Source organism: Cetorhinus maximus, chromosome 2 (assembly GCF_964194155.1).
Source record: "Cetorhinus maximus chromosome 2, sCetMax3.hap1.1, whole genome shotgun sequence".
In the NCBI taxonomy this organism is placed as follows: Eukaryota; Metazoa; Chordata; class Chondrichthyes; order Lamniformes; family Cetorhinidae; genus Cetorhinus; species Cetorhinus maximus.
Genome location: NC_135880.1, coordinates 124,959,524 through 124,977,763, shown reverse-complemented (window position 1 = coordinate 124,977,763; position 18,240 = coordinate 124,959,524). Strand labels below are relative to the sequence as shown.

The following is an 18,240-nucleotide window of genomic DNA, read 5'->3' as shown; positions in this document are numbered from 1 at the left end:
AATAATTCAGTCAATCTGCTGGCACTGACATAGCTTAGATGTAGCTGAGGAATTCTGTATAATACTTGCTTCAAAGAAAGTTGCATACTACTTATTTTTACAATATTAACATATTTCCTGAAAATGGCATATACAAACAAAAAAATTTAGTGTGCAACTCTGACTAGATAGGGTATACGTTGAATTTGTTTTATTCAATTAGTGTGTTAAGTCTCTTCTTAAAATTCGATAATGTCAGTAATTGCAATCTCGATCCATGTAGAATATAAAGGGCAGTATACGCTTATAAAAAATAAATTCTCTAAAGCTTCAATTTTAATTCATGGTGGAAATCAATTGTGCAGGAGATGAAGTGGGTGGGGATTTATCGGCCGCCAAAGTGCGAGCCGGAGAGATTTTAACTCATGGGCCTCATTTGAATACGTTGCCACTAACCCTCACCTGAAACTGGTATAGGCGATTTTAATTACAGCACATAGGAATAAAAACTCACAGGAGGGTCAGGCTATCACCAGAATGGTCCCCAGCGACAGAAATGGTCTCCAGCAAGGTAAGTGAGGAATTGGGGAGGTAGGATGGATGAAATTTGTAATTGGCAAGCCCACAGCAAGGCAGGTGTCATGAATATATAATAATTTTCATGATATTATTGTAAAAGTAGGTTAATAGTGGGATTTAGATAGTTTTTCTGTGTGTATGTGTGTGTGTGATTAAATTGAACTGGAGACAGCTGGTCTGGAGGCTTTCAGTCATCAACAAGCAGCTAGGTTTGAAATGTTAAATATGTAAACATGGCTGAAGTTTTAGAATGTGAAGTGTAAGGAAAATTTGCATTTTTAGATAAACCAGAGTAGTTTGAATTTCAAAGAGATGGTAAGATGTTACACCTAGCTAGAAGAAGCTAAGCCAAACAGTGTGTTTATTTTTCCCAAAGGTTACTAATATGAGCACAATGGAAAGAATTATATACATTTTTAAAAATTCATTCATGGGACGTGGGCTTCGCTGGCTGGACCAGCATTTATTGCCCATCCATAGTTGCCCTTGCGAAGGTGGTGGTAAGCTAACTTCTTAAATCGCTGCAGTCCATGTGCTGTAGGTACACCCACAGTGCTGTTTGGAAGGGAGTTCCAGGACTTTGACCCAGTGACAGTGAAGGAACAGCGATATATTTCCAAGTCAGGATGGTGAGTCTGGAGGGGAACTTCCAGGTGGTGGTGTTCCCATCAATCTGCTGCCCTTGTCCTTCTAGATGGTAGTGGTCGAGGGTTTGGAAGGTGCTGTTGAAGGAAAAATGAGAAAGGTACAGTTCCAATGACATTTCGGAACAATGGAATTTGTGTTAAAAGAGGAAACATGTATAATGTAGGTGAGGCTATGTGTAAGAAGAGAAGGAATTCTAAGATCTAACACAAGTGTGAAAAGCCTCCAGCCGCTGTGCATCAAGTTTCTGGCTACAAGAACCAAAGCTGAGGAAATTAACTTTGAATTCTCCTATCCAGGGTATTGTGTTGCTTTGTCTGGGTCTGTTTAAATCTTTCTTGTTTTTACTGTTACCTTTATGGAGCCAGATTAATTAGGAGTTTTAGGAGTTATTATTGTAGTGATTTGTAGACCTATGCATGTGCTTGAAATATTTTCTTTTGTTAATAAATGTTTAACTTAGTTTTCTAAAAACCTCTCAAGTCGTGGTAGTCTTATTACTTCTGGATTCAGGGCATGCATTTTGAAATAAAATACAAATTTCAAAACAGCTGTGACTGGGTGATCAAGTTTCCCTCATGGATTTGATCTGCCTGGCACAAGCCATCCGCTACGTCATAACAGCAGGTCCAAAATATCTTTTGTGAGACGAGCAGGGGAACTTTTTAAAAGGCAGGAAAAAATACCTATCTGGGCGTCCTGCGGCCTGGATGCCGCCTGCCACCAACATTTGCTTGTTCTGATTTAAAATGGCGTGCATTATCTAAATAGGGCTTGATCATATAAAATTGACCCCTCACTCCTCATGGGCAGGCAACCTTCCTTTGCCTGTTTTCAGGTTAGGGCAGACAATGTTGGGATTGCTGCACAAACCCCACTCCACATCATTGCTCCTGCTGGTCAGAGTGATTTTAACACCCTCTGAAGTCTCAGCTTTTGTAATTCTCTGCATACTGAGAATGCTGCCACTGGCTCCCAAACCAGCTCTCCCCCCACCTCTCCCCTGCTTCGCTCCCCAATACCCCTGCCTCACAGCTCCACAGTTATGGCAGTTATATTCAAATTGTACTTTAAACTTATACATAACTGGAAAAGTAGTCCTTCAATACTATTTTTATGTTTGTTTTTAGCTTCAGTGGCTGTTGGACAACTATGAGACAGCAGAAGGTGTCAGCCTTCCTAGAAGTACTCTGTACAACCACTATCTGCGGCACTGTCAGGAACAGAAGCTTGATCCAGTGAATGCAGCTTCTTTTGGGAAACTCATTCGCTCCATTTTTATGGGTCTTCGCACCAGGCGACTAGGCACAAGGTTAGTTATTTACCAAGCTTTCTTCCTGTTTTCTGAATTTTATTGCAGTGATTCAATTAATTTGATTTGAAACATGTTTTCTCTCAGGGGAAACTCTAAATATCACTACTACGGCATCCGGATTAAACCAGATTCCCCATTAAATCGCTTACAGGAGGACATGCAGTACATGGCTATGAGACAACAGCCCATGCATCAAAAACAGAGGTACTAGCTTCAAGTGGCTACAAATACACATACTTATGACTTCTGTTAAGATCCCCATAGGAACTGTTAATGTTTAAAGAGAAATTCAAATACCCAGTAATCAACTGAAAGAAATTATGTCATAATATTCTACTATTTAAAACAAATGAATTTTACTATACAACAAACAAGTAAAGCAACCAACTACTAATAAACACTGTCTTAGGTGAAAATGTATACTTTATATCAAAAAGCATAATAAAACATAATCACATATACTTTAGACTAAAATTCTCAACTGAACCTCCCCTTTTTCCTTCTGACTTTTGCCCCAAAAAGTCTTTGGCTACTTAGCAAGCTCTTGAAGGTTCCTTCACTTCCTGGGAGCAAACCAAAGTGCCACAACCCTCAGGAATTCACTTCAATTTCCCCTTTGTGTCCCAACTATTCTCCAAGGTATGAAATTTAATGGGGGCCCTTCCATTAGCATTTGGCTAAGTAATCCTCCAACATTTCTTAAGGACCACACGATTGTGGACTTCTCAAGCGTGGGCTTCATTCTTGCTTAATGTGTCCACTTCAGAAATACCCCTGATTTCTGATAGCCCTTTTGCTTCAGCTCTACAGCTATTTTTCAGCTCTTAGCAGATTCTTTCTTGTTCTACCTGTTGAATTCAGGGCTTACACCCGCTTTCAGCTCCCATCCCAAAGACCTCTGGCAAAATCCCTCAGACAGCTTCCCAGAATTTCAACCAAGGCTCAACCCTAAATTACTCATCTCTATGGCAACAGAGGTTAGTTGAGATGTCTGATAGGTTTTTAGATTAATTAACTTTTAGCTTAAAAATCAAACCTTCTGATTCTGGGAACTATCTGAATAATTTAAGTTTCTTGTGAAGTCAGGGGAATTCTTCTCAGAGTTACTATTTGCAGTTGCCCAGCTAAATGAAGGCTGCCTGCTGATTGTATGGCTCTCATCCTTCGTACCTCCATTTTGAACTGCCATTATTTGAGGTGTTCTGGCAATTTGTAAAGTCCAGCATTTTAATTACCTTATCCTTAAAAAATGTAATTTCCCAAAACTAAAACTTATCTCTAAAATATGAATATGAACCATGAACTAGATGATTATAATACTTGCTATCAGTTCTCAAAACAAAACGTTGACCATCACTGTCTTGTGTACTGTTATGATCTGGTTAGGGACTGTTAACATTTTAAACAAAATCGGAATGCCAATAGAACTATGCCACAAGATGTAACTTTTTTTTAAAAAACATACTTTATTGTATATAAAAGAATTAAATAAAACAAGCGCTACTATCTTAATAAAATAGTTTATAACTACACATGTTATGCACTCAGGTTTACTTCTTAATTCCCCCAAGAATTCTCTCATGAGACCCATCAATCTTAAAAGTTATTCACTTCCGTAGGGAAATCCCACAAGTATGCCATAGTCCTCTGGAGAATTCTCCTCAGCTCCAGTTATCCTCAGAGCTAAAACTTTAATTTACCCTTTCTTGACTGTGAAGGCCTCAATCCCTTTTTCTGGTTACTTTTCCAATACTTCCAAGCTATCCTGCTGGTTCCTTTATTTTGTAACAAGATACTGTGAGGCCTACTGTAGATTCTCCCACCAGCTTCAAAGTAGGCAATCTTCCAGCTTCTGCTCCTCACAAAATTCAAACTGAGATTAAGCGTCACCCACCTTCCGCACAGCCAATGATGAAGTTAATGTTTTACCCAGCTCACAGCACTGGTCTATCTGACTGTCATTTATTTTGGCTAACTTCTCTCTGTGAGCTGTAAACCACAAGAGGTCCAAATTGCAACTAAAAACTTCTCCTGGCAAACAAATAAAACCAGAGAGCCTTCCTGAACTCCACCCATCTCCATGACAATGTAGCTTGCTCTAGGCTATCCTCAAACTGACCTTTAAGCTAATAATCCCTCATTAACAATTTCTCCAGCTAAGTAAGCCCACCTGCTATTTTATAGCTCTATCTTTTCTATTCTGAGTCTATTGAACAAACATGGATAACCTTCTGAGTTGCCATTTCTTTAGGTGTTCTGGCAATCACTAAAGCCCAGCACTTTAAATTACCCTGCCTTAACAACAATAATCTTCCCAGAACTATACGTTATCTTTAAAATATTAACATTAACCATGAACTAGATATTCACAACAACACTTTAACTAGACAGGTAGAGTGTCTTGAAATTGGCAACTTCAGGACCAAGTCCATGCTGGATTTCGGAACTTGCCATTTTTCTGAAAAAAAATTGGAACCCCTCAATGGATAGATTGGAGAAGTTGGTACTGTGTTCCTGGGAGAAGAGAAGGCTGGGAGGAGATTTGATTGTAGTATTCAAAATCATGAGGGGTCTGGACAGAGTAGATAGGGCGAAACTGTTCCTACTTGTAGAAGAATCGAGAATGGGAGGGCACAGTTTTAAAGTAATTGGCAAAAGAAACAAAAGCGACATGAGGAGAAACTTTTTCAAGTAACGAGTGGTTGGGGTCTGGAATACATTGCCTGAAAGTGTAGTGGAGGCGGTTCAATCAAGGTATTCAAAAGGGAATTAGACTGTTATCCGAAAAGGAAGAATGTGCAGGGTTACGGGGAGAAGGTGAGGGAATGGCACTAGGTGAATTGCTCATTCAGAGAGCTGGTGCAAACACGACCTGCTGAAAAGCCTCCTTCTGGACTGTAACAATTCTGTGATCCTGGGACACATGAAAACCAAACAATGTGATTGCAAAGCACCTTACGTTGATGGTCATGTCTCTGCTAATAATAATTCACTTTGCAAGCATTGGATTTCATGGCCAGAATTTTACATCCCATGGGCGGGTGCACACCTGACCTGAACGGACATGAAATAGCGCGTGATTATGTTGGGCAAGTGTCCCGATGTCATCGCACCCTCGTGCAATATTTTGCTTGGTGGGCATGCCCACCGACAGTTAAGCGGGCAATTAAGCCCATTAATGATGCAATTAACGCCGATTTTACGTGGCCCGTCCATATTTATGATTGACCATTCTCCTCCCAGGCAGCATTTACGATTTGGCACAAACCTTGGTCCAGGGTGGGAAATAAAATAAAAAGAGATATCTGGGGACTTTTTTTATAAGGTATGTTTTCAGGTGCTTGATTATGCTGCATGGGTATATTTTGTAGCATTTTTGTTATTTCCTTTATTCTGTGGAGGCCTGCAGTTCCCTGGGGAAGCTGCCTGCCTTCAGGGAGCTCACTAGAAACGCTCACCCGCACTCTCAGTTAGGTTGGCACCCTCCTTCTTCCCGCCCCGACTTCAGCAGTGCTGAGCATTTCAGTATGCATTTCATGCTGGCCGGCCGTTAATTCGGGGGCCGATCGTGGCCGGCGGCCCATTTCCCGTCCGCTTCTGGGCCGACCAATCATGCGTGTCCGACGAACGAAAAATTCAGACCCATAACTTTTTCATGCCTCCCCCATTCCCCTACATAAGCATACGCTGTTTAAAATGGGAAAAGGTCAATCAAACTGAAATGATGTTAATTAAAGCAAAATACTGTAGATGCTGGCAATCTGAAATAAAAACAAACTGCTGGAAAATCTCAGCAGGCCTGGCAGGATGTATGGAGAGAGAAACAGAATTAACGTTACGAGTCCAATATGACATCTTTGGAATCAGTTCTGAAGAAGAGTCACATTGGACTCGAAACATTAACTCTGAAATGATGTTAAAGACAGTTGTAACTGAAAATTATTTGTTCTTTTTTATTCATGCAAGATTTTCAGTACTCTAATAGCTCACTTTGAAAGGACTTGGACCAGCTGCAAGAAGGCAATCAGTGCCCATGGAACTTAAAGGCTTTTGAGAATCAAGTGAAGTGTTTGAATTTAAGCCTGTGGGCTTCTATTTGGGTGGCCTTAATGATATCAAAACTCAATACTGTAGTAAGGATAAACGTATTTCCTGTGTTATGACCACAGGGATATTATTGCTGATTAAGCCAGACACCAGAGTGAAGTCTTTCTCACTGATCATAAACCTTTTTTTTATTGTGAAAACGAGGAGGAAGAGCTACTGACCTCAAAAGCGTAGAACTCCAGTAACACCTTTAGATTTTTTAAAATTAAAAGATTTACTAAAAAGAAAAAATATTTAAGCACACAAGATGGAAGTTACGCAGTTAAAACAGTCTTACAGAACAGCCCCCAAAAAAGCATGTTTTGTTAAAAGTACAATATTAAGCTATCTTTTTGGTAACAACCCCTTATAGATTGTTAACCATAAGAATCCAGTAAATTTTACCCAAGTCAAAAAATTGTTGTAACTTTAATAAAGGTACACCTCACAACTTCTCAGTCACTTCCACTCTGATGTGGAACTCCAAAAGGAAGTTCAGAAACAAACAGTTTCCTAAAACAAAGACTTTCCTGGCTTAGCACTGAGTTGCTTTCTTCAATTTAAATCTTTCACAGCATCCAGCACACACAAACTGTTTTCAGTGGCATCCTCCCCACAATAACTCTCTACAGTTAAATGTCCTTTTCCTTAAATATCTTTTTCCCCTTTCATCTTATGTTCCATTGTCCTCAAATGGAAATTTCTTACTTTAAAATCCCCCCATAAAATTAAAAACCTAAAAGAATGAAACTCAAACTTGTTAATTTTCAGTGCCAGAGAAGTTGATTGATAGTTGCTAGAAGGGTACCTACACTTGTAATGACAAGACTTAACAATCTATGGCAACTTTAATGGGTAAGTCATGAGAAAACGCAAGTTCCTAAAACAACAGAGAGGCTAAGGATGAGATGTTCTTTTTTGTACAGATAGTGGAGAAGCAATGCAAAGGAAGGACAGGAACCTGGGAAAAGGTCCTGTTAAGTGAAGTTAAGAGTGAGGGGCAGAGTGAAAGGCTCAAAGCTTCGGATTTAAAGTGAGAACAGCTTGCAAGCAGGTTCAAAGAGACAACTGAAGGTCTGTAATTCTTTGCTATGGGCATGTGAAGCAGTGGTATACTGTTAAGGCTGAGTTGGTGAGAGAAAGTGTATGGAAGACAGCTTGGATGCATGTGGTGACCCAGGGAAGAGGAACATCAGAAGGATAGTTCGAAACCCTGGAGGTGAAACCTTGTGGAAAGTGTCTGAGAGGAAATGTCAGTTTGGGAGAAGATTCCAAGGCGAAGTTTTGGAGAGTGGAGATTGGAAACCCTCGAGTGAGGGATAGAATTCAGTGAGACTGGTTGGCTCACCATGTGACAAGCACCTGGGGGGAGAGTTGAAGAGAGATCCATAGCATCTGGTTGAGATGACATCTGTTACTTGGTTTCAGAATGCAGTGTGTCTGACCACAAGGTGCTATAGATTTACATGGACTAGGTACTTACTGTGCTCATTAAAGTATAGGATAGCTTTTATCTTTTTTTATCCTTACAAATATGTATACCTCTATAAAGGTACAACTGTGGGTGAAGGAGTATTATAATATAGTTAATCTTTTCTTGTTGAATAAATGTTTTATTCTTTTGTTAAAAGTTTATCAGCTGACTCCTGGGCCTCTGTTCAATAGCCAGCTGCTCTCCACATATCTAAACAAACAAATAAAAGTTAGGACCTATCACGTTTGGTTCCACTCTGGGTTCAGGCTTGTCCAGGCGTAACCTTAGCTAGGGATAAGCAACTTTTTTTGGATATTCAAATTTAACCACGCATCTGCACATCTAAGTTGCTTTACTATTTACTCATGGATAACAGAGAGTGCCATTTGCCTTGCCATTATCTTGACAGCAAATTCTGTTCCTTACATCTAAAAATTCATATAGTCTTAAAAACGGGAGGAAGAGAGAAAATGGCCTTACAGATATAGCACCACAAATCCGACTATCTGAAAAGTGGCAGTGTCCGAAAACCGGAAGTTTTTTTTAAGTAGGCCATGCAAGAATTTTAAATGAGTGAACAAACTTATTAGTGTGTTTGGGGAGTTGCTGCATTGTTGTGGTGGCAGGCTGAGTAGTTATCCGCTTCATGCACCTGATGTTTTGAGTGGCTTAGCCACCCGATCCAGCTTGGAAAAGTTCAGGGACTTGCTGCATCGGCATGGCTTCACGCACCTGTCGTTTCCTGCGCTTTGAAATTTAACTTCTCCAAATATAAAAATCTTTCATGTTTTCTATTTCACCTCTACTTTAAGGTCATAAAATTTAATACCTTCCCCTGTTTGCTCATGGAACCCTTGTAAGATGGAAATGTTCCCTGTCACCTCTGAACTCCCTTTTGAAATTCAACAGCTGCAACACAATTTCCCAGCTTATCTCAAAATGCAAATTTCAGATCCAACCTATTTACTTGTAGCACAAACCCAAAATAACCTCTCATTACAAATGCAAAAACTAACACCTTTAACCTTTCTTCTCTTAGACCTCACAGACAACCTTCTCCCTGTTTAATTAACCCTGGGCGTGCACACACCCGCAGCTCTCTACACAGAAAACATAATCACAAGCAAATAAAAATATACATGTCTCATTACACCCAATCCCAAGTACAAATTATGACCAAATATTCTACTTCACTGAATTCTGCAAAAGTTTCTTGTTCTTCCTGGGTGAGTTCAACTGTCTGCTACATCTCTGACCACTCGAAGCACGGGAAACGACAAGTGTGCAAAGCCTTCTTCCCCACAAGAAGAAAAATTCTCTCCATCCACTTCATCAAAACCTTGCATAATTTTTAAGACATCTATGAAGTCACCCTTCAGCCTTCTTTATTCAAGAAAAAAACACCCAACCTGTCGATCCTTTACTGATTCGTATAGCCATGTGTTTCTGGCTTCATCCTTGTAAATCATCTCTGCACCATCTCCAGTGCCTTTATTATCCTTTTTACAATATAGCAGCCAGAAATGCATGTAAGATGCTTAAGTGTAGTCTAACCAAGATTTGATACAGGTTCAATATAACTTCCCTACTTCTCAATTCTATCCCTTTAGAAATAAAGCTTAGTGCTCAGTTTGTTTTTTTTATGGCCTTGCTAACCTGTAGTGCAGCTTTTAATGATTGGTGTACTTGTACTCCGAGATCCCTTTGTTCCTCTGTCTGTTAATAAGTCTTTCATTGTTACTTTTTTTTTGCCAATGCATTAAGTCCTCACTTAAAGTTGTGGTTGCATCCCTGAAAATCATGACTTTAAGTGAATCATTGGTTCCCATTGGGATCAATGTTAAAACTGTAGTTAGTTTCTGTAGGAACTTCCCTGTAAGAAAAAAAACAAGTATTAAAACATTATACCCTCTTAAGTTGTAATATTCCGCATTGCTAAATCCCTACATTGGGTAAATGAAATAACTTTTATAGTTTTAAAATTGTTTTATTTTAAAAGAAAAATATAAATTTCTACTCTCAGTACTTCCTGCCTGCCACCGATCCTGCTTCCTGAACCGCCTGCTCCCTGATTCTCCCGATCATTGCAGGTCCTCTCCCTCCCCAACAGCATTGTGGTCCCTCCCCTCCCCGACCCTCTGAGTTGTGGCCTCTTCCCCCTCTCTGACCCATCCTCTCACAGAACCTCCCACTCCCTGACTCACCCTCAGATTGGATCTAGATCTTGGGGCTGAATGTTCTTTCTTGTTCTTATATTCTTAATTTATGTCCATGTTGTCATTACACACAAGAAAGATTAAAAGTTTTTCGTGGTTTGAGGCTCAAATTTGTTTTCCCTCTTGTTTCCCTTTTCAAGGTGGGAACCTTGGGAATTTCATATTTTCCTAATTCTTTTAATCTAGTGTTTACAATTTGAAATACCAGTAATATTGTTTCTTAGATATAAACCTATGCAGAAGTTGGATGGAATGGGAGATGGCTTCGCAGGAAGTGGCCAACAGATTCCTAACTCTGCAGAGCAAACCATTGTAGCACAGAGTCAACACCATCAGCAGTTCCTTGGTAAGCTCCACTGAGAAATTTTAGTAAATTTGTAATGTTGATTATCATTTGCAGCTTTCAAGGTAAGTTTGTGTTGTGTACATCTGCAAATAAAATATTCTAGAAATTTCTACTGCATTTGGGAAGATAAAGAACCAGGTGCAAATATTTGGAGTGATGTGTATAAAATGAGAAACTAGGAAGCAACAGCACCAGGAGCAGCAGAAGCAACACCAGTGGCAGCTGCCTTCTCCTCAGCTGCATGCCACTCCACAGGTCAGAGGGGATGGCTACAGAGATCCAGCTCAAAGGAGATGATGTCCTCAGCACAGGGTCGACAGACAGGACCAACTTCCACGACGTAACGGAGCAACAGTGCCTTAGGAGGCTCAGGCAGTCGCAGCAGGTCTTTGCTGATATTTGGAGTCTCCTGGAACAAGATCTCCTTAGAGGGCTGGGTGGACATGCATAGCCAGTTGCCATCAAGGTCACCACAGCCCTGAATTTCTTCACCTTCTGGCCCTTTCCAGGGATCTGCTGGTAACATCTGCAAGATTTCACAATCTGCTGCTCATCAGTGTATTTTCCAGGTGACCAATGCCATCTTTACCAAGGCCATTCACTATTGTCCACTCTGCTAATGATTAGGCCAGGCAGATATTGCCAGCTCTCACATGCTGCAGTGACTGGGTTCCCACAGGTTCAGAGAGTAATACACTGCACTCATGTCAATTAAGCATCCACAGATCAGCCAGCAGTTTTGACAATCACAAGGGATTCCACTTCATTGATATTCAACTGATACGTTACCACAGGGTAAGAAAGGCTCAAAGAATCCCTGTGATGCCTGGAAAGGCATTCCTTTTCCTCCCCATCCACAAAACAACATTTGAAAACTAAAATTCACTTAACTTCTTGGTCGTCTCATGAACTTGCTAAACTTTCCAGTTGGGCGTCACAAGCAATTCAGGCACCAAGCATTGGCCTCGCTGCTGTACAGTGGTAGCAGTGTCTGCCGTCTACAAGATGCACTGCAGCAACTTGCCAAGGCTCCTCCAACAGCACCTTCCAAACCCGCGCCCTCTACCATCTAGAAGGGCAAAGGCAGCAGATGCACGGGAATGCCACCTCGTGCAAGCTCCCCTCCAAGCCACACGCCATCCTGACTTGGAAATATACCGCCGTTCCTTCACTCTCACTTGGTCAAAATCCTGGAACTCCCTAACAGCACTGTGGTACCTACACCATATGGACTGCAACGGTTCAAGAAGGCAGCTCACCACCACCTTCTCAAGGGCAATTAGGAGTGGGCAATAAGTGCTGGGCTAGCCAGCAATGCCCAAATCCCATGAAAGAATAGAAAAAACACTTTGGGACAACCCAAAATGCTTTACTGCCAATTAAGTATTTTAAATGTGTAGTCACTCTCATTTAGAATCTCAGACAGCCAATTTGCACACAACAAGCTCCCCCAAACAACAATAAGTATTGGTATGAACTGGATTTTTTTTTAAAGTGTTAGTAGAAAGATAACTGTTGGCCAGGATATCAATGAGAACTGTCATGCTCTTCATGAAACAGTGCCATGGGATATTTTACAGCCAACTAAGATGGCAGGCGCTGTCTCAGTTTAATATTTCAGCTGAAAGGTGACACCTTCCCTAGTGCAATGGTCCCTCAGTACTGCACTGGAGTATCACCCTTCTGACTCAGAAGAGAGCATGCTACTGGCTACACCACAGTCAACCACCTATTTCTACTATCTCCAAAGAGACAGGGATCACTAGTTTCCAGAAGTTGGTTTCTTAACAACAATGACAACTTACATTTATATTACACCTTTAACATAATAACACATCCCAAGTTGCTACACAGGAGCATTATAAAACAAAGCATGACATCAAGCATTATAAGCAGATATTAGTTCAGATGACCAAAAGCTTGGTCAAAGAAGTAGGCTAGAGCCTCTTAAAGGAGGAAAGCGAGATTGGGAGAGTTTTGGGGCCTAGGCAACTGAAGACACTGTCACCAATGGTGGCACAATTAAAATTGAAGATGTACAAGAGGCCAGAATCAGAAGAGCAGAGATATCTTGGAGGGTTGTGGGGCTACAGGAGATTACAGAGTTAGGGAGGGGCATGGCCATGGAAACAAGGATGAGATTTTTAAAATCAATATATTGCTTGATTGGGAGCCAATATAGGTCAGTGAGAATGGGGGTGATAGGGGTACGGGACTTGGGGTGAGACTTAAGACACAGCCAACAGAGTTTTGGATGACCTCATGGTTACAGAGGGTAAATTATGGTAGACCAGCCAGGAGTCCATTGGAATGGTCGAGTCTAGATGTAACAAAGACATGAATGAGGGTTTCAGCAGCAGATGAGCTAAGACCGGGAGATGTTGGGAAATGTTAGAGAGATGGAAATGGCACGAATATGAGGTCGGAAGCTCATCTTGGGGTCAAATGTGACACCAAAGTTGCAAACAGACTGACTTAATCTCAGGCAGTTGCCAGGGAGAGGCATGGAGTTGATAGATAGGGAATGGAGTTTTGAGCAGGGACCAAAAACAATGGCAATTCAGTCTTTTCAATATTTAAAGTATTTTGCACTATTGTCATGGCACAGCACACTCTTTCACTACTGGTTTTGAATCCATAACTCATGGGATGAGAAGACCCTGTCTCTATAGAAATGTTACAATAGCACAGTACAGTTGTGGGTGTTGGGGTTAAGTCACATTGTTCAGGGACATTAGAAGAAGCTTTAAACTGCACCTGATTCTATGGTGATTGTAAAATGTTCCATTTACCATCACAGACGTTCATCACTTTTGTGACCCCAAATAATTACCCGTAATTTTACTCTGAAAAATATATCATTCCTGTTTACTGTAAAGCAGTTTTAAAGTTAATTAAAAGATTGTGCTTTATTTATCAATATTGCATTTATAGTAAATTTATCTTTATTCAACTCACACACTCTCAGTGTTTACAAATTATACTGCACTGTTATTTCCTGGCTTTGCAGTTGGTTCAAATCAGCTATACAGAATCAACATGGGGGAAATTTGTAAACATTGCAAGCAGGTAAGGACCTAACCTCTTTTTAAAAATGGTTTTATTTTAACTGATTATGATTTTTGTAGTTTAGGGTTTTTTATTTTTTAAACAAATGAACCTCTTTTCCTTCCTCCAGTTATCTCTTAACTTCTCTTCTGTCTTGAAGCTACTGCTCGGGATAGGTACAGTTCCAGCAGTGCCAGCACCCTTCCTGTATCCTACCAAGTAGCCATTCTCCCTGTATGAACTTTGAGTGTTGGCAAACTATTTTACCATGCAACATTCCACAGCTGAACCCAGTCAGAATAAGTAGAAGAATAAGAGGAGCAGGCATATGGGAACACCACCACCAGCAAGTTCTCATAGTCACACACCATCCTGACTCTGAAATATATTGCCATTCCTGGAACTCGAGACCTAACAGCACTGTGCGTTTCTATACCACAGTCACTGCAGCAGTTCAAAAAGACAGGTCACTACCACCTTCTTGAGGGCAATTAGAGATGGACAATAAATGCTGGCCTTACTAGTGACATCTACATCCCACAAATGAATAAAACAAAATTAATATTATATGAATAAACCTGTATGAATAGTCAACCAGTCTTTTCAATGACAAAAAGACAAAATTCCTAAACTCTTGACTGCTCATTATTAGCCATTACTCACAAAGCTGCAAAGGCCTTTTGATGACAGTAAGTCATGCAAGAGTTTGTCTTATCAGATGAGCAGTGTTAATAATTTTTGTCTTGATCTATTTTCATGATAGATGCCTCTCGTGCTCTTCCTGAATTTGTAGAGCTTGAGGTTGGAGATGGTCCATTGTTGGATGGCATCACCCTTGAGGATATCAGAACACTGCAGATTCTTTATAGAGAGCACTGTGAGGTAAGGAATTCAGGACCTTTAATTTAAATTTTTTTTAAATTAAGAACATACAAAATTCAAAAATAAATTATTAATCCTTTTATGGACTCAATTTCACATTAAATTTTGCCCAATCTTTACTAATGCAAAACATAATCATAAAACAGACTTATTTACTTTTCAAATGTAAAATACTGTGAATGCTGGAAATAGGAAATAAAAACAGAAAATGCTGGAAATACTAATCAGGTCTGGCAGCATCTATGGAGAGAGAAACAGAGATAACGTTTCAAGCCGTGACCTTCCATCAGAACTGGGAAATGTAATAGATTTTAAGAAGGTGAAATGGGGGAGAGTGAAGAAAAAAAAACTAAAGGGAAGGATCTGTGATTGGGTAGATGACAGGGGACATGAAATGACATAAGAGTTGGTGGGAATAGCCAAAAAGAGTAGTAATCGGTCAGTTCTAGAAACAATGGATGGGTCCAGAAGAGGTGTGAATGGCAGAATCATGAACAGCTGCCATCCAAAATGAACCAAGAGAAACAAGGTTATGACCGAAACCTACAAAGAAAATTAAACTAAAGGGGTGGGTGGGGGGGGAATAATGAGGGTGTGGCAGAGGTTAAGGTTTGAAATTGTTGAACTCAGTATTGAGTCTGGAAGGCTGTAATTTGCCTAATCAAAAGATGAGATGCTGTTCCTCAAGCTTGTGTTGAGCTTCACTGGAACACTGCAGTAAGCTGAGGACAAAGATGTCAGCATGAGAGCAAGATGGAGAATTAAAATGACAGGCCACCAGAAGCTCAGGGTCATGCTTGCAGACTGAGTGAAGGTGTTTCATAAAGCAGTCACCCACTCTGCATTTGGTCTCCCCAATGCAAAGGAAACTTCATTGCGATCAGCGAATACAGCATGCCAAATTGAAAGCAGTACATGTAAATCACTGCTTCACCTGGAAGGAGTGTTTGGGATCTTGATGAGGAGATAGGAGGTAAAAGGGGAGATGTTACATCTCCTGCACTTACGTGAAAATGTGTCTTGGTAAGGGGATGGGGTGTTGGGTTCAACCCTTCACCATTTCGCCACCTTAAAGGCTATCACTTTTCTAACATTTCCCAGTTCTGATGAAAGGTCATGACCTGAAATGTTAATTCTGTTTCTCTCTCCACAGATGCTGCCAGACCTGTCGACTATTTCCTTTTTAATGTCTCTTATCTAATCTTGAGTGGATTTCCGTACATGTCTGACCAATGCACAATGACACTGAGAATTAAATTTCTGGAGAGAACATCCACTCTCCATTTCAGAGTTTTAGTTTAGGCAACTGTCAGACTTCTCTCTTGTTCTAATTCATTTTCTTACTTTAAACACCAGAGTACACAGACATCAGTTGTAACAACTGCAGAATCAGGTCGTCTTCAGGCTTATGTTACATGATCCAACATGAGTACTTGGGTAAATCATGCTACATGATTCCAGTATGACTACACAATTCGTCATTGAGCTCATGATTCATTATGAGGTACATCATTCTCCACAATCCAGTATAACTACAGCATACAGTGGTTCACTCAAAACTCTTATACCAATTCTACCTTCTGTCTCTACATTTCATGCATACTCCCACTAAATCACAATAAATCAACAGACACACAAAGTGGCATTAAATGTAACAACATGGAGCTAAGAAGATGCACTTAGCCCACCTCAGCCTCTCCTAATCATTCTGTTACCATAGTTATATGGTCCACTTAAATGCTCCCAATCACTTTATTACATGTGTAAACACAATGCTAGGTCAACATTTCCCAGACATGGATGAATGACCTTCACACATTCCTTCAATTTCTCATCCATGTATTAAGCCTGCTTCACAAAGTACCACTGTTGAGCAAAAAATGTTTTACCTCATTGTGCGGTGATCCCACAAACAAAGATGTGAACGAATAATGCGAACCCATGTTCCCACAGTAACCAGGAGTGGGATTTTCTGGCCCCGCCCACCGGTAGGATCTTCCAGTCCCGCCAAAGTCAATGGACTTTTGGCTAGCTTGCCACATCTGCCGCGGTGGGACCCGCCAAGCCAGGGCCAGAAGATCCTGGCCATAGCCTTAAAATGTAAATATTAAATAATTAAACTAGTATCTTCATTTTAAGCCAGTTAAAGCTTCCATTAGAATAATGGACAGAAGAGTTTCAAATGAACTTATTAACATTCACACCCCCACTGATCCATATGATGTAATGTAAAAGCTTTAATATTAAAAGTATCTCATTAAAAGTCAGAGATGGCCTTACATACTTTGACCCCAAGCAGAGTTTGACTATTTTAGCTGCTAAGAATAATGAATCTTTTAAACTGCGTTTGTTGATGGAACTATAGCTTTTGCTTACAGAGTGCTTTTGTTACTTTATAGGCAATACTGGATGTAGTAGTGAATCTTCAGTTTAGCCTAATTGAAAAACTATGGCAAACATTCTGGCATTATAGTCCATCAACTTCAACGGATGGGACTACTATCAGTCAAACCAGGCAAGTTTCTACTCAGGTATATTTGGCTTTCATGACTTGGTCAGTTATATTAAACTGGGGGAAGTAACAATTAATTTTGGCCTATTTTAGGGCCCAAGGTAGGTGAAGCACATTCCAAAACCAGAAGTCCTAAGGTTCACCTAAAATTAGGCCTATGGACTCATTTTAATAATACAGGTCAGCTTCCTGATCTCTCTGCAGTTTCTGCTCTTTTAACTTGCCACCTGTCCTAGCAAGTTAAAATATGCCCCACTGTCACAAATTTCAAATTAGTTTGGAAATCACTTACTGTTGATGCTGCCACATGCTAAATTGGGCCTGATAGGGGTATAAAATCCATCATATAATTGCAGATGAAAATCTATCACTTATCATTCTTATTTTAATAATCATTGATTTGATTCAACACCTGTCCTCCTGCAGTGACAATGAGATAGAAGGTAGACTCCCGAAGGCAAAGCTCACTGCTCTGTGCAAGAATGATTCCGTCCTCAAGTGGATGTGTACCTGCGATCATGTAATGTACCAGGCTCTGGTGGAAATCCTTATTCCAGACGTCCTTAGACCTATTCCTAGTAAGTACTGCCGCAAGTTGTTTGTTTTTCTAAATTTGAAAATTTAGTCTAAAATACAAAAAAGAAACAAATAATAACCATTGATTGAGGTCTTTAAGTCGACCCAGCATATAAGATTACCTCATTTTTTCAGCCCCAAAAATCATGGGCAGAATTTTTAGGTCAGCGTGCGGGTGCGCACCTGACATGTCCGACCGAAAATTAAAGCACGTTGACATCGGCTGAGAGTGCCGACATTAACACACACCCTCGCGATATTTCGCTAGGCAGGTGCGCGATAAAGACAGAGGCGTGCCCGCCATTAATTAACAGGCCAATTAAGGCCCTTGAGACACCATTTGCCTTGGAGTTTACGTATCCCGTGCGATTTTCAGGCCGTCGCATGGGCACAACGGGCAGGCCACGTTTTCAAAAACCTCATCCCTGGGCAGGATAAGAGGGGTGAGTTAGTTGGCTCGCTAATGCAAGTAGTTTGTACTTTAGCTTATAACTTGCTGCTGCTTGCTTGTGTGAACAGGCCATCTTCATTTCGCTTCAGAGCTGCTTTGACAGAAATAAGAGGCTTCAGTTCAGGACTCCG

The 18,240-nt window shown here is 40.5% G+C and overlaps 1 protein-coding gene across 1 annotated transcript in view; it reads left to right on the top strand.

Annotated features, from left to right (window-relative positions):
• LOC144697377 (transcription factor RFX3-like) overlaps nucleotides 1-18,240 on the top strand; it is a 433,584-nt gene that overhangs the window by 317,679 nt on the left and 97,665 nt on the right. Inside the window, exons 9-14 of the mRNA XM_078569355.1 lie at nucleotides 2,334-2,515; nucleotides 2,603-2,722; nucleotides 10,519-10,640; nucleotides 14,452-14,570; nucleotides 16,970-17,085; nucleotides 17,509-17,660. Coding sequence (XP_078425481.1) covers nucleotides 2,334-2,515; nucleotides 2,603-2,722; nucleotides 10,519-10,640; nucleotides 14,452-14,570; nucleotides 16,970-17,085; nucleotides 17,509-17,660 — 811 coding nt within the window. The remainder of the gene's footprint in view (nucleotides 1-2,333; nucleotides 2,516-2,602; nucleotides 2,723-10,518; nucleotides 10,641-14,451; nucleotides 14,571-16,969; nucleotides 17,086-17,508; nucleotides 17,661-18,240) is intronic.